The sequence below is a fragment of the Anas acuta genome, chromosome 3 (genome assembly GCF_963932015.1).
Source record: "Anas acuta chromosome 3, bAnaAcu1.1, whole genome shotgun sequence".
Taxonomy (NCBI): domain Eukaryota; kingdom Metazoa; phylum Chordata; class Aves; order Anseriformes; family Anatidae; genus Anas; species Anas acuta.
The window spans coordinates 38,144,652-38,161,675 of NC_088981.1; the positions used below are offsets into that span (position 1 = coordinate 38,144,652).

Below are 17,024 nucleotides of genomic sequence, written 5' to 3' on the forward strand. Positions count from 1 at the left end.
GCAATATTTCTGTGACTAAACGAAAGCAAAACAGAAATAAATAAAAAAAAAATATATTTTCTTCAGAGATCTGCCAACTGCAATACATCTGCTCCTTTTCATATAATAGCAGTGGCTACAGATTACCAAAATAAAACACAGAAAAGGCATACAAACTATATGCTCAATGCAAAACCAATTTGTTAGTTCATTACAACACAAAGACTGTAAATAATGATTTTCTTTTTTTAATCTCACACATAGAAGAGTACCTCCCATTTGATGTTAGTGGAATTACAACAGTGTAAAACAAGGCAAAATGGAAGGCAAATGAGACCCACTCATTAATTTTTTTAATGATATTTTAAACTACCTGAGTAGTGCAACTGAATTTGACCTTAATTTGTCAAATTGCATTTAAAGCACGACTTAATATTCTTGCATAGTAATTTTGGATCTTTCAAGATGATCAGATGATCAAGATGACACCCAGGCAATATTTTACGGTCCATTAGATAATATTTTGTTCATCCTTCTGTATTTAAGAAAATAAAAATGCTTGTACATTGAACTGATACATTTTAGACTCCCTGGGGAAAGTATTAGCCCAAAACCTAACTGACTTCATACAGCACCTCTTAAAATCTTATTTTCAAAATAAGAATAATTAATTCTAATTGGCTGAGTATTATGTTCTGTCACACGGAATGAAAACTGGTTTTGAAGAGCTGAAAACAAAGGTTAATAACAACAAACAACATATCACATTGAGGGCAGCCACAAAGTTTACTGTGAGTCCTTTTATTTAACTTCTATATTAATGAGAAGACTAGTCTTTTAGTAACTACAACTAATCTGTGAGGTGCTGTAATCAACTCATAAAAATATTTTTAGGGGTCTGACAAAGTTATAAAAATGACACTGTAGAGGAATATTTTGCTTAAGAAAATGCAATTTTTGTATCAGAAAAAATCACATGAAAGAATGTCAGTAGGAATTTTGGGAACTTTTAGTGCTGATACAGATACTTGGTGAGGAGCATAGGTAATGAATATGTGTGCTACAGCTCTTGCACCCATACACTGAGACAACACTCACTGAGGTAGCAAGAAAAACTGTCAGTACCTATGATACTTAGGTGTACTTAAAAGACTGCAGTCATTAGTACCATACTACTGTATTTATTCTCAAAATGTCTCTGTGAGATAGAAAAATACTGTTATTCTCACCTCTCTCATGGAAAATTTAAGCACAAAGCAGACCAAGGGAAACATTCAAGGCAACTCATTCCTTTTCATTAGTGTAACTGTAACATAAATTTTGTGGCTAAACATGAGGTGCAAAAGGGTGTAACTCCCACCAAAGGCACTGGAATTGCTTATGTAAATGTTAGGTCTGAATATAGGTTCAGGATGAAAAACATTAAACACAGGAAATTCACAATCAGTGCAAAATGTACGCCGTAACTTCCCTCACATCCTTGGCATGCTTTGTCAATAGCAAAAGTGGGTAGCTAAGGGAGCCCAAGTCAAGGGTCCTTCTCCTTCTGCTGCCATCTCATACTTTGTAGAATGCTGTTCTGCATAAGAAGGATGCTTTCCTGGCATAAGAAGGATGAGGCTTCCATGGAGTCCTTCATTTTCAGGAGGAACTTCACAGAGCTAACTGTAATGGGAAATGTACAGCCCAGGGCTTTTACTGACCACACAGTTCACATGGGGATTTCAGGAAGGGCTGAACTTTCTGAATTTCTGTGGGAAGCAAGCCCAATGTCAGCCACTGTTCCAGCAGCTTCAAGGAGGAAATAAGTCTCATACACCACCACCACCACCACCACCACTCTTACAGGTTTCAGTCTGGAGTCAGCAGACTGTGCAACCATTACTTCTCCCAGTGTAGACTAATTACTTAAAATGTATTTTGAGAGAAATACAGCAAAATAACAGGGTATGAAACATCTCTTAACACCAGACTGATAATCTTAAAATAACTTCAGAAAAGGGGAATGATCTTTTATATAAATCACAAAACCACTCCTTCTGATCTGTTCAATCGTTGGTGTAAAAAGTCATTCCTCATTTGAATTTAATGCACATCGAAAACACTTGACGATCTTAGCACTGCTGTTAAAAAAGAAACAAAAAAACAAAAAAACAACTGACAGGTAGTGTGGAGGTACTGTGGTCAATTCTAGTCTAATATATTCTGTGTTTAAAATACTTCCTGGTCAACTGTTTGATCTGTACAGTTCTTCTACTTGTTTTAGGGCTGTTTTCACAGTTCTAATTTTAAAGTCTTTTTCATTTCTTGGTTGTGTACGATAACAAAATTAGACCAGTGTCCTGGATCTACAATTGATGGACTATGCTAAGTTTGTTTAATTCAATGTCTGTAATTTCAAAATGCCTCCTGTTTTAGGGTGATGTTTCATGTTCACAGTGACCTTCCCTCACCTGGGAAAATACTTCCAGTAAACTTGTGAAGAAAACCCAGGGGAAAATGTCTATTTCAGTTACAACATTGTGAATTGTAGTAAAGTAAAGCTGCAGTAAAGTAATGGGACACATATTGAGATTTTAGATATGACTATGACTGCCTTTACTCATCAATCATTATTAAATCCAGCCTTATTTGATGGTCTAATAACATCTGATTGACTTCATTGGGATTTTGAATGGATAAGCTGCAGAATAAAAATCGTCATTAAATAAAAAAATCACATTTTTATTATGGAAATACACAAATAAGCAACAGTGCATTCTGAGACTAAAACTAAAATCATATTTTAATGATAGGAAAAACTAAATGATAGTAAAATTAAATGTACGTAAATAAAGTAGCTTGCTTATAAGAGGAATGATATACTGCCAATTAAGATGAATTTGTTGGATGCAAAATTTCAGTGCCTAATTCTAGGAATTAGTTACAGGTGACATTTGCCTTTGTAACAAATTCAGGTAAGAAATTCCAACCCCTAGTAATTTCAAAAGCTGCTCACTTCTGCCTGCATGAATTTATTGTCCTCTCTTTCTCTGCCAGAACTGTCCAAGAAGCCATACTATGAATCAGATGACTGAAATGACCAGAATCTGCATTTCCAGGAAAATAAAAAGTTACTGATGCCATAAGGACTCTATTAGCCCCAAATAAATAACTACAAATAACATCCTTGATGAAAAAGGAAATGCCAATGATAATTTTTCATAAAGAACAGTAAGAATAGATAATTTCTGCTGCATTTCTCCTTCAAGATTGCTTTATAAGATACCCAATATCTTCTACTTACTCCACTTTTTCTTACAGTTCTCTGGCCTATTATTTTCCCTGAACACTTCTATTCTAGTTGTACCTAAGTTGTATCCTATTTACACTTGAAAGATGCCTTATGTCTAGATGTCTCTAACTTGTTCCTTTATCCATTTGCCAAAATATTACTGTTAATGAAATGTGACTTCAATATTCGAGACAAATTAATTCATGTAGAAGAGTGAACTTCACCAAAGTAGTTTATGACTTATCTTGAGCATAAACTAATGCCCATAAACAAATCTTAATAATTGCAGCTAACAAATGACTTCACTATTAGTTTATTTTTCCTTTAAAGGCTGAAGTATAGTGCCGTTTAATAAAGGTTCCTCTGATGTTATGCTTGGATTTAAACAGAGTAACAAAGAACAGGAAAAACAATAACTATTATGTGTGATTACGTCTTCTCTTGGGTTCTCAAATGAGCATATGAAGGACATGGGTCTTTCAAACTATGAGAGCATATGCTTGATGGTATCTCTATTCAACGTGCTTTTTTTTTTGGAGAAGAGAGCTTATTTAAGATGTCCATACTCCCAACTGCTACCTCATACAATCATTTGCTTTCCACCTAGATATGAATTATTATTATTTTTAAGGCCATACATGCCATAGCTGGATATCCATCCATATGGCTATGCACAAACTGGATTATGCAAATGACTTTAGGTAAATACAGTTTGGTTCAAAACTCTGGAACAGATGATGGGAACAAGTGGTAAGGAGCAGGAATTTCTTAAACTAACTTTTCTGATGAAAGAAAGGAATCATGGTCTAAAATGCATAGAAAATATGTACAGTCTGTACTATTAATCATAGCATGCAGAAGTAAGCCAGACTGGGAAGACAAGACTTAAAAATCTATTTCCCTTTACTGTATCTATTCTCACAAAGAATTATAGCTCGTGTGCCCTGAAAACTAAGGCACATTCTGAATTTGAATTAGCTGACCGGAGTTAAGAAGCAACAAAGTCAAGTCAGTTTTAGTTTAAAGTCAGATCAACAATTTCTAGACTGTCTGTACATTTGAGCTCTGACACTATTTAAAATTTAGGCTTCCTTACCCTCACTGTGTTTTAATTCAAATCCTCCACTTGGGTTAATCAGCCCAGGTAAAGAATAGGCGTCTGTGCATATACATACATCTGCATGCACACATGCTTTTGCCAACTGGTGGGAGAGAAAGCAGCTGGTAACTGTTATTCCACTCCAGCTAAAGGCTCTAGAGAAGTCACAGTTACCAGGGTACCTCTTATACACTTCCTGCCACTCACATCCTTTTCCCAAAACATCCTTTCATGGAACCAGTTACAGTGGCCAAGATACCTGGTCAACTGGGTGAGGGCACTGCTCTGGGCTGAAAGAAAACATTTTTTACATTTTTTTAAACTGAGATCAGCTTTGTGTTCCAGATCACCAAAATTATTGCATGCTGGCAGGTGATGTTTATGAATATTATTTTTGTGTAAAACACAAAAGTCAGAATGTATCAAACTGGGCAGGAGCTCCCTAACTGCCATTGCTGCCATCGACAAAAATATCTGGGTAACCTTTCCCCAGGGTGGCTACATTTCTCCTGTCTGTCTGGCAGCCTTGATCCACATCTCATTAAAATCATTCAGTCTTAAGTAACTTGCCTTAAGTTACTCAGGAAAGTCTATGATAGAACCAAGAATAGAAACCTTATCACTCTTAGCAAAGAATGGGATTACTTACATGACTAAAATGACTCAGTTTCTTAAGTCTTTGCATGTTTGAGTATTCTATTCCTTTTACAGAGAAAAACTCTTGTACAAAAAGTAAAATGAAATTCTTAAGTAAAGTTTGGAGAATGCACTGCTAACATGAATACTTCTGTGCAGAGATGGAAAGTTTTCCATACTGAAAAGTTTGTATGGTAAGCTTAAAAGGTACAGTTCCTGTTTCAAATTCTTTTTTTTTACACAACTACTTTACATGTTTTCTCATATTCTTCTTTTGATCTCTTTCTTCTTCTTCTTTTTAATTTTTTAATATTGAGATTCATGATTATTTGTTGGTTAGAAATACATGCATATGACAACTTGTTTTTGCCTATAAGTCTCTCAGATTTATTTGAATAGATTTATTTAAAAAAATATTAAATTTTAATAATTTTTTAATAAATTTATTGGATTGAGATCTGTGACACTGAAGAATGTAGCATTTTATTAAGCTATGTTCAAAAATAGAAAACATGTAAACACAGGCCTTACTCCATGGCAAAGAAGTTTTAAGCTACAATATATGCATAAGGGGTTTATTCATTTCATACAAACAGAAATGAAAAGAAAAAATATTCTTTCATAATAAATAAATACACAGTGACAAAGGTTACAATTGAAGGGATTACAAATGACAGAAGCCAACATAAAAACTTTCAATATCGTACTTTTACTTTAATATGAAGACATTATTATCAAAGGAAAATACTCGAGAAACGCTTTGATAAAAATAATCTCACGCTATCTTTGAAGCGGTTTCATTTATTTTACTACCCACTGTGTTCCTTATCAGAAGGCCAAGTATAAGAAGTTTCCTAGTTTATGATTAGGAAAGAATCTGATAGATTAGAAGACTCAATTGAAGTTGGACATAATAAGTATTAAAGTATTACATGACATTAATCCTGCCATTCCATTACTCTCTCAATCATTGTGCACAGACTAATTATTCTGAAGCCAGTGTTCAGGAGAAAATAGAAACATACTTACACTGGGTTGGAGTAATCTCTTTATTGCATCAACAAGGCTAGCTCTGTACTGGTCCAGAAACAGGCTGACATTGAGAAGAGAACAGAATCCAGATTAAAATGGGTTTTCAATTCTAATGATACTAATGCAGATAAGTACAAGGCTAATTACATGTGTTTACACAATGCTGTAAAAGAGAAACCATGGTCTACACTTCTGGCCAATTCAGGTACTTTGTAATAAATAATAATAAAAAAAATTATGCAAAAAATAGGTAAAGCCTGAAGCAAATATTATTTAAACCAAAGCTAATCAGCATGAAACAAAGCTATCAGTATGAAACAGACCTTAATATTGCTGATATTCACAGATCACATATGATAGCTATTAAAATACTACCCTATCAGAATTCAGGATCAATATACAAAGTTAACATATTAAATGCCTTTTTTACAAGGAAGGGAGGAATTTTTAGAAGTATTTTCGATTGTATTTCAGGTGCTCCTATTAAGAGTAATTTTCCCCCTTCCCTTTGTAACTGTGGCATTAATTCATTATCATGTATTATGTGTATTTGTTCTATCTATATGTCTATCTACTCATGTAAAGATTTACAAGCCCCTGCCTTCTCTCTTTTTCCTTCAAAAGCTATTCAAATACAATGACAAAGATTGTACAGAGTTGTCCTCCCTCAAGAGTGAAACACTTCATCTACAGCATGGGTCCTGCACTGACAGCAGCAAAGTCAATTTTTCCATGCAATGTTGCCAAGATGCTCAGCCCTATTTTGGTATGATTACCTCATGATCTGAGGGGATAATTCATTCTTCATGCCCCTCAGTACCTTAATGTATAAACTAATACCGGCAACCCGGGTGCCAATCACTCTTGACTAGGTATTTGTGGACATGCAGTTACTGTGGATGAGAGTGCATTTACAATGTTTAGTGAACAACCATCAGATAGCAAGTGATGCCTTTCAGTCCTTACTGCAATGGGCTGCATTTATATTGGTAATTCAGATAAGAAAGACTCTCTATCAAGCAGGCCACAAATAATGTGATTCTTTCTTCATTATTTTTCCATGCTTTCTTTGTAACAAAACTACTTCCCAGTCTGTGTCAAGCTCAAGTTCCACACTAGAAGAATTTTGTCCATTCTTTATGATGCTTTTCTGCAACCTGCTTTCCCTTTTTCTCAAACATTTCTTTCTGAAGTAAAGTGGGTGATTTATTTTCCTGGTTTTAAATTTTTAAAAGCATATAAATATATGAAACCACTGAAGAGAAAAAAGTGGTCTGCACACATACCACACACCAGTCATTAAGAACAAAATATGTATGGATATTTAGCTAAGGACACTCCACAGATACCAATGAGAACACAGTATCAAGTAGCATAGGGTCAAGCAGCTGTATAAGTACTTTTCCTACTTGGGGAAAAAAAAAACAAAACCTATAAGAAGACTTGTCAGCAACCAAATTTCATCAGTAAAAGCTGGCAGAACCCCAAATTATGGTAAGACTGGCTATCTATACATTTCATAAAGAATATTCTGTGTAGAAATATGACATTATGAATTTCTTCAATAAAATATTGAAGTAGTGGCTAATAATCCCTCTAACTGATAGCCTGCCCAAAAGGAAATTTAAATTTTAGTACAATGGCTGCTCCTCAACCTCAATTAATCTTACTGGAAGAATTGAACAAATGTTTGTTTAAATTTAATTCATTGAAACTGCAGCTGATCTCTCTAATGTCTCCTGGGAGCTTTAATCACATTTGCCTCAGGTAGATCCCTATACAGATAGGTACCATAAGACACTACTTCACGAGGAACTTAGCCACCTGCAGAAGAGGTGGAATATACTGCATGAGTCCTCTCCAAATAGAATATCTGAAATTAATTAATTTTCTTCAACATGAAACACACTTGTGTGCACACATTTAAGACTTGCTGAGATCTTGTGTAGACAAGATTACATTCCAAATATATGAGGAAATTATTATATTGTTATTTCTGAAAGCAGTATAGTGGAAACACAATTTTGTTTTACTTTGCAAGTGCTAAAATTCATTTTTCATGGACCTTGATACCATTTGGACTATGAGAGAAAAATACCATTTGGACTACAATGAGACAGGGGCACAACGGCTGCTACCAATCTTGTTCTTTTATGATGGAAGTTTTTCATCAGAAACTGAGTGTCCAAGAAATCCAAATATTCAGATGACATGACAACTTCAAGGATACCTTTTCTGCCTGGTTCCCACTTGATATTTTGGTGGTACAGGTGACAGACTCAGCTCTGCCACATCCTCTGACCAGACGTAGCATGGATGACTGGAAGCAACATTAGTGCAACTCAGCAGCTACAGGGAGTTGCTCTATCCTCTATCTTCCCTCCAGCATAGGATTTGGCCCATAGAAGGAGGTTTAGTCACACAATTTCTCTTACCACTAGAATTTGTGTGATTAAATATTAATATAGCATACAGAAAATGTACCCTTTAGAAAATCCTTTAAAAGTTCATTGAAATTACATAGTATACCACTCTAGATCATTCTCACTTTGTTTCACATACCACAGTTCAAATTTGGCCTGGTTTACTTTGGTGGTCTCCATATTTGTTTCTATATTTTTTTCTATAAAAAATTATTTATTTTTTCTATTAAAAATATCTCACATTTATGTAGTAAGGAATGCAGAGCAAGAATATCAAAGTTTTTGGGGTGTTAGTATGGAAGCCTCTTATGCTATCAGTAAGGAGGAAAGAACATGGTTTATTGGCTTTTTTTTAGGCAGTGTTGTTAACTGAAATCTAGATGAACAGGCAGGCAACTTTGCCAACTTTCTTCTTTTCTTCCCTTCTTCCTTTCTTCCTTCCTTGCTTCCTTCCTTCCTTGCTTCCTTTCTCACTATCTACTTATTTACTTAAAATTATCATTAAAGCCACATGAAAGTTTACACCTAGATTGTATGGAAGTAACAGTAAGCCACAATGTAACAAAATAAATAAAACAGTTGATTCTCACTTCATTTCATGCTGTTTTGTCCTACTGTCTTGTGCCTTGCAACAATGGGCATATGATTACATTTTATAGGCTGTGATGTGAACTTATTTTCCTTTTTAAATATTTTGCAATTGGTAAAAGAGTTTAGTTTACAGGTGTACATCAGACATGAATACATTCAGATGTTCATGTATAGTGCCTAGTGCATACAGCCATTTATCTTTTTGTTCATCTTCAACTACTTGGCTAACATAAATTGAAAAAGAACTTACTTCTATATTATCAGATTCCAGTGCACTTGAAAGTGTGGGCAAGAAATCAGGCTTAAAATATTAAATTTAAATAGAGGAAGAACAGAAATCTTACCGCATTCATGCAGACAGATTTCCTTATTTTAAATGAAATATTAACAATGACAAAATGGACATAATTGCACATATGTAAAGAATATTTTAAATTCAGTTCTGCATACCTGGTGAATTCACAACTATCCATGACTTCAACAAGAATCTTAGCAGTGAAAGTAATGTGGACTGCCAGCTTCAGCTGTGAAAATCCTTACATGTGTGCCAAACTTTAAGAATATGATCAGTCTAATTAAATAAATGTGTTTACAAAGTGATATGAGGATTTAGACCATATTCTGTTTCTATGTTAAAATTATATGTTTTAAAACTTGGTTTGTAAGAACCTGAAAAGCAAAGATTTTTCTGCTAGATCACACATAACATCCTCGACCGTCTTCTTGGATTAAAAATCTCAGCAACTATTTTCTGAATCTATTTGTCTTAATACAAAAAAAATAATCAGAAATCTGAGGCTCTCAAGAGCTTTGGATGGGTCTCATTTGTGGTCCACCCATGCAGACACCCATTATTTCTTCCTTTCACTCATTCTTACTTTTACATGTCCAGCACCTGCATGACTTTGCACCCTCAAATGCAGGTCAAATGAAAGTCCAGAACTCTGGCATCCTCACCTGGCCTTGAAACAGCCCCTCAAAACAGCCCCCAGGTGGGCATATATGCTTTAAAAATTCCATTATTTCAGTAATTTCTTCCAGTGTGTCCTTCTTCCAGGTGTGGCCTTGCCAATATTTTTTTTTCCTTATTTTTTATCTCATAGTTGACATTTTACAAGTTATTTCGGAACTGCTGAACCATGAAACTATTTTTATTGTCAAAATCCTGAATGGTTAAATAACGACTAGCTTTCACAGTTTGCCTCTTATTTATTTTATAATCTAGTTGAGCTACTAAATTTAGCTGTTAACTAATAGACTGTCTGTTCTGGGAAATAACTTATTTTCCACTCCTGCACACAAGGTTTATTAAAGTCTGACTGTAAATATATGAATATAAACATATCACTGCTTGTTGTAATCATGTACATTTTTACTTGAACCTCCATGTGGATTTGGAATATGTTTATGAATAGAGCTTGTTTTCATGTAAATGGGATCAAGCAGTACTACTGGTTAGCTATTCAGAGAATCAGACAATATCACCCTTGCTGGAAATACTTCAATAAAAATTTATCCATGTACCTAATATTTGAACTCAGATTTTTTGCTTTATAGTTCCCTGTTCTAATCCCAGATTTTATTGACTGACAATGAGCTATATGGTGGTGTTAAACTAAATGCAATCTATTCTATCTGTTTTTATCACTGCATACTTCAGGTTTCAGCTGAGGAGCTGTAAGAAAAGAGATTTCTTTTCCTCCTCAATGACAGCCCAAAAAATTCAGAAAGCAAAAATCCTGCCAAGAGTTCTCAAGCCAATTCTATATCTCGAAGAGAAATACATGAAAATGAAAAGTAGATTTGAGTTTGATAAAGCAAGGAACATTTTTTTCATCCTTTTCATGTATCAGAAAAATCTAGTGTCCATAAATAAAAGATTTTTAAAAAAAGCAAACAATAAAGGGATTTCATGCTTATTAAACTATATATATGGGCCCTTAGAATAGGAAAATAGAGACAATTTGTGAAAAAAACATGTACTTTAATCTAATCTGCATATTTCCGTTTATTTTTTAGAAATCCATAAATATTTATACACTTACCTGAATCTTTAGTGCCTCAAAATAAATATACAAAATGCAGGGATTGAAAATGCATGATATATTTTACCTGTCATGTATGATTCTTTGTTTCCTAATGAAACTATACTATTTCCAAACAGACTGGGAGGAGTATTAGGCAAGAATATTACTGGGGAAAAATAAAACAAAACAAAACAAAAAAACCCTTAAGTCTTGCTCTGCTGTACTCACAGCACAAATAGGATGACATGGTGACATGGTGTATCAAGAATACAAGAGATGGCACAGCCAGGTTGTTTTGATATTTGCGTGAAGAACAAATTTAACTCTAAATCTCTTGGCAAGACCTTGCTTCACCCACATAATCTGGAGAACATCCATATGTGAGCCTTGTCTAAGCCTCTGAGAAGACTGCTGCCCTCCTGCTCATGTCCGCCAGCACTCTGATCTGACTTTCATACTTAATCTGATCTAATCCTGTCCAGCATTAACTTCATCTGTGCAATGAAACCTGGAGTATCCATTCTAATATTTGGTGAGGAAGGCATTTACTAAATTACTTGCTGAAATCATATGGTGTTGTTTAGCTCCTTATTTTAATCAGATGATGCATCTCTGAGGCACATTATCAGCGATTAGTTAGAAACCCTTCTCTGTCCTTTTTGGGAACAAAGAACTCTGAAATTAAATGCTAAGAGAAATGAGGCACTGTTGCATTCTGTAAACAAGCAGGTATTAGAAAAAGGAAAAAAAGAGGACTAAATACACTTTCTTCAGTGTTATACAAAAATGGTAACTTCTGAAATCAGAATAGTTTGCTTAAATAGGAAAACATCAAAAAAAAAAAGCAAAAAAAAAAAAAGCTTTAGAGGAATATTTTATTAGAAGCCACTTAAAAAGAACATTGTTTAAAAAGACAATAGACAGCTTTGCACTTCCCTTTGCCTTTTTCCTTTAACTATTTCTTAGTAAGGTACAGAAACCTGCTGAACTGAGCTATCCTAGGAAGTTCTTGTTTTCAGAATTTGGTCTCTTACAATAGTTAAGTGCAACAAAATATAAACAGCTTTTTCTGTTTTGGACATTTAAAGGGTCAACAGGAAATACTCCTGATGGAAAGACAGACTTATTTAAAAATATCTACTCTCCTAAATTAAGCCTTCACATCTCTTTTTACACTTTCTCTATTTATATAATGCAAATAATAAATACTTTGGCATATAAAAAGTTCACATGCCATCTAGTGAAGTATAGCACAATTCTACAAATTCAGTCTCAGAAATTGTGTGTGTCAATAATCAAACCTATCTGCATAAATTATTAAACAATACATTGTACTGCAACATGTACGTACCTTTTCATAAAATAAATGCTGTACTCAGATGTTTTTAATAAGAATTCTCTTACAATTAACACATACCATCATAAAAAATAAAAAAGCCTATTTCTACAAATACTGCTGTCAAACTGATTTAAGAAACAGAATGTGATGGGGAAAAAAAGGGTTTTGAAATCTTTTTTCCCTCGGACAGATTTTCCGGGGAGCAAAAAATATATCCCCTTATATCAATAGTCAGATCTTTCCTAAGAAGTAAGCTAATTGAGCTGTTTGTGTTGATAAACTCCCTTTTCTCCAGACTGTTCCTCACTGAGCCATAATTATTTGCAATTTGCCTAAGTCGTCCATTTACTGATACGTCAAGCATGAAACAGAGGCAATTCCAGAAAATGGAAATGCTTCTCAAAATCAATCTTTGGGAAATAATGTGGTAGAAGTTACTGTGTGATAGAAGACTACCTTATAACTGTCACATGGAGATGAATATTAATTTGTTGAGGTTAAGGTGGCTTTGTGCTTCATTTGTTGACTTTGCTTAGCCATCAGCAAGCAGCACAGTACAATTACTCCAGCAAAGCTATTTTTCTAACATGAGTTTTATGATTTTTATGTACTTACCAGTCTGCACACATAACAATGTCAAAATGTCCTTCCAGTTGAGAGACATCTGTCTCATTATCCCATCGTAAAATGCTAGAGGAAAAAAAGATTTAAAAAAAAAAAAAAGAAGAAGAGAAAAGGAAAAAGGACTTACATTTATCATCTTGAGATTTTTAAAGTATTAATTCTTATGTGACACAGAAGTGTTTTTAAAAGTATACATTTGTTAATTTCAAAGATTAATATAAAAGTATTATTCTGTACATTTTTTAGGTTTTAAATCTCAAAGGTAAAGAGCCCCCTTTTAATTATATCAGAAACGCAATCCACACAGGTCCTTGTGAGTGGATCACCAACAAACATTCATTTCTGAGTTAGTGGCACCTGTACAGCCTCCGATTTTTACCCCTTAACACCACTGCATGAGGAAGTAAAGCCTGAGTACTGACAATCTGAGTGAAATACAAATCTGCAGACCAGATGTGAATTCATGGATCTCCATTACATCTGGCAGGCGAGCCGGTCGTGTTTCTCATTGATGAAGTGAGCATTCACTTGGGCTCAGGGGAGGAGGGACAGGGCAAAAGAATGCCAAGCTTAACTCCAGTGCCAGCAATGTCGCCTCAGGCAAGCTTAAAAATACAGCAGTGCTGACTCTGTCAACACCTATTCTCTCATAGGTGATAAGTTATTTAATTCTAAGATACCTAGTAACAGGCAAAAATGCACATATGTGCAAAGTTCTTCTTTGTTTATAAATGCTGCCAATTTATGTAGTTGCCATGAAGAATTTCATTGCTTGACTCCCTGTTAAAAAATAGCAAACCAGTGTTGGAATTTACTGCATACTTAAAATATCATTACCTCAAAGATTTGAAGCTGCATTTCTATTCCTAGGCTACTTAAAAATAAAATAAAATAAAATCCACCCTTCTTTTTCATTTCCCAGTTATTTATATTAGAAAGTAGATAAATATTTATGGGAAAAGCACTTGTGGGGGAAGGGTCTAATCTGATCTTGTCAGGTTGTGCATGCTTATCTCAGTTTTGTATGAGTCTTGACCAAATAGACCCTTTAGTCTTCCCACAGCTATAATCTACTTCTGGTTAAAAGCCATCTCCATTCACATACTACTCCCAATATTTAACTGAGGATCAGTTATAATATGTTCATTCAAAAATGTTCCCTAAGTATGCAGGAAAAAAAAGGAAATTTTTTTACTTTGTCTGTACTATATGCAAAATGTTGGTAAACATACAGATTGATAGAAATAGACCCACAGAGAATTAAGGTAGTAGCACATGCCTGTTTATATGCACAGACAAAATTTGAGGGTTAATGCTTTTAAAAGATAGAAATTACGAAAGGAGAGGCCCAATGGGTTGGGAAAGCTTTGATTATGTGGGTCTCAGTGTATCTGAACAGATTTGGACTAATTAGCCCATTTGCCCTCCTGGAATTTACTGTGACAATCCAAAGAGAGAAAAGAGTAGATTAATTTAATTTTTCCTCCTCAAATTGAAAGTATTCCAGATTTTAGAAGCCTAGGTAGCTTTGCACACTGGCACGCAGCAGGCATCCAGTAGTGGAAAGTGACAAAGGAGAGTTCTCACTCTCAGCTGCTGGCTGCCTGCTGGCTACCAGTGGCTTTTTCAACCCTGTTTCCGTGGAAACTTAGGTTAGAATGGTGAAAATTAGGTAAAGGTAAGTTTTGTGGGTTTAAAGCACGCACTCTAATATTTTAAGAATCCTGAAGCAGAACTGGAAATTGGTAGATGAAGTGTGAGCCTTAAAAGGCCACCTTTGGTTCTCATTGCTACAGAAACAGAGATCTGATCAGTACCACTATAGGGATTTGAATTATGATTTTTTAACCCATATATTTACTATACTTCTCACATGCACTTTGGGAGGCAGCACAGGTGCCACCTCCTGGAAAAAAAAAAAAGAAAAAAAAAAGAAAAAAAAAAAAGTCTCTCTCATGTTACTGTCAGGTTCCCGCTGAGCATCCAGAACAAAGTATTTTCTGTGCACACCCACTGTAGGCACAAAGGACATGGTGCAGATAGCCAAAATCTCAGAAATCATAATGCTGAGCAAAATCTGGAGTAGATGAGTTGCCAGGAGCATGAGCAGTGGTGTGAAGTGACTGTCATGTACACTGCTACAAGGAGAGAGCTCAGGGCCCCACATCCAGCCTGAAGCTAGTTTTCCACCATTTTCCTGGTCTGACACCAGGATTGGTGTTGGTTTCTCGTTCCATTACAGCTGTATTCCTGAACAGACAATAACTATACAGAGGCCAGTGCTAAATTTACACACAAGATTTTCAAATTCAACTTTGCCATTAACTTTCAAAAGAAAAATAAAAACCCATGTAAACTAAAGATAATTTCTATAAAATAAATAACAGAAGTCATTCTGATCTCACTCAGGATGTATGTACATTTATGGGAAGGACACAACTACCAGCTATATGTATATTTACCCTCACTATCTTTAGACAAGTTCAAGTATGACCATTAAGTGAAGCACATCTAGGGTACATGAAGCTGCAACTTCAGAAATTGTTTATGTAGTTAACTCTGGGTTACCTTATCTATACTGTTGTATGTTTAATGCTTACATGAATTTGCATGAAAACTAGCCATACATCTGCATCTATACCTGTAAAGCAGACATGCCCCCACATATTAGGGAATCAGAAATAATTCTGCTCAGAATCAGCATTATTACATCATTAACACTGATGACAGAATCAGCCTTATACTGAATCTGAATCAATTATTTTCAATTCTAGGACTGATGAAAGTAGTAAATCACAGTCAGGACATGTATAAATACATCAACTATCAATAAAATTTCCCATAATCTAAACACAATTCCGGAATCTGAAGTACAGCAAAATCCACTGATATTGCAAAACCTCTGAGAAAAGTGAAGATGTGTGTATGCGTATCTAAATGCGTTTATCTACAGGTAGTAAGAGAGTAAGTAACCATACTTTTTCCAGGGACTATTGAGGATGTTACTCTTGGACTTTGTGGTCAGTCCCGAAATAAATTCTGAAGGAACCGTGAAGTAAGAGTTAACTGTATTTAAATTTAAAGAAAAACACCACTAGGAAACCCAGAAAAGTGTCAGCAACAGAAACCAAAAAATCTCAGTATTTATAAAGTTTCCTCTAAAAAAAAAAAAAAGAAAGAAAGAAAGAAAGTGAAACAATGCTATGCCACAAAATGCCTTTTCAATTGCCAGTATTATGGTAATACTTGGTAATACTTTCCTCTTGTTCTTTTTCCAGTGATAGTAAATCACAAAATAGACTATTTTCAGAAATACGGAAATTCAGATTTTATTTAGTAGTTACTAAATAATGAATAAGAAGCAGGAATCAATATTAACATAAGGATCTTGGTGCCAAACAATTGGGAAGCATAAGCAGAAGATTTTTATAGGGTTGTTTTTTCAGTCTACCTGAAGCCTTTGGGTGGTCATCATGAACACGTACATAAGAGTGAGAGTTCAAATTTGGACAGGAAAACAAAGTTTCTGAAGCTTCAGAATACTTGTTTTCCACTTTGCTTCCAGCAAAATAAGAAGTTTTAAAGCTATAATATTTTTATATCTCATATATAGAAGGTGCTACAGTACTAACAGATGAAATTATTTTCTAAGTTCAGAAAGTGTGCTTTTCACTCGATTTCTGTCTAAGCTACACCTTCAATTTTTTATTATTACTTTTTTAATAACATATTTAAGGTGTATAAAGTCCACTCCACATTTATTTTGTGCTGGCTTATTTAACTTTTATAACTTTAGTTTCATGAAATTGAAAACTAGCAATTTGTCTTCAGAAGAAAAGGGTCTGAAACCAATTGCAAATAGAAAGTAGTTTGTGGGCTTTTTTGGCTATAACAAGAACATTAAAAAAATAAAACAGGATGTGAGGGAAAGACAACTGGAAATACAGTACTGTTAGTGTGTCTACTGTTGTTAAGCCAAGCTGATGGTGACTAAAACTTG

General features: G+C 34.6%; 1 protein-coding gene across 2 annotated transcripts in view; it reads right to left on the reverse strand.

Moving 5' to 3' along the window:
• Positions 1–17,024, reverse strand: part of CAMKMT (calmodulin-lysine N-methyltransferase) — a 226,782-nt gene that overhangs the window by 8,434 nt on the left and 201,324 nt on the right. For both annotated transcript variants that reach the window (XM_068676692.1, XM_068676691.1), the window contains 2 exons: positions 13,016–13,090; positions 6,018–6,081 (listed from right to left, as the gene is read on the reverse strand). In XM_068676692.1, the coding sequence (XP_068532793.1) occupies positions 6,018–6,081; positions 13,016–13,090 (139 nt within the window). The remainder of the gene's footprint in view (positions 1–6,017; positions 6,082–13,015; positions 13,091–17,024) is intronic.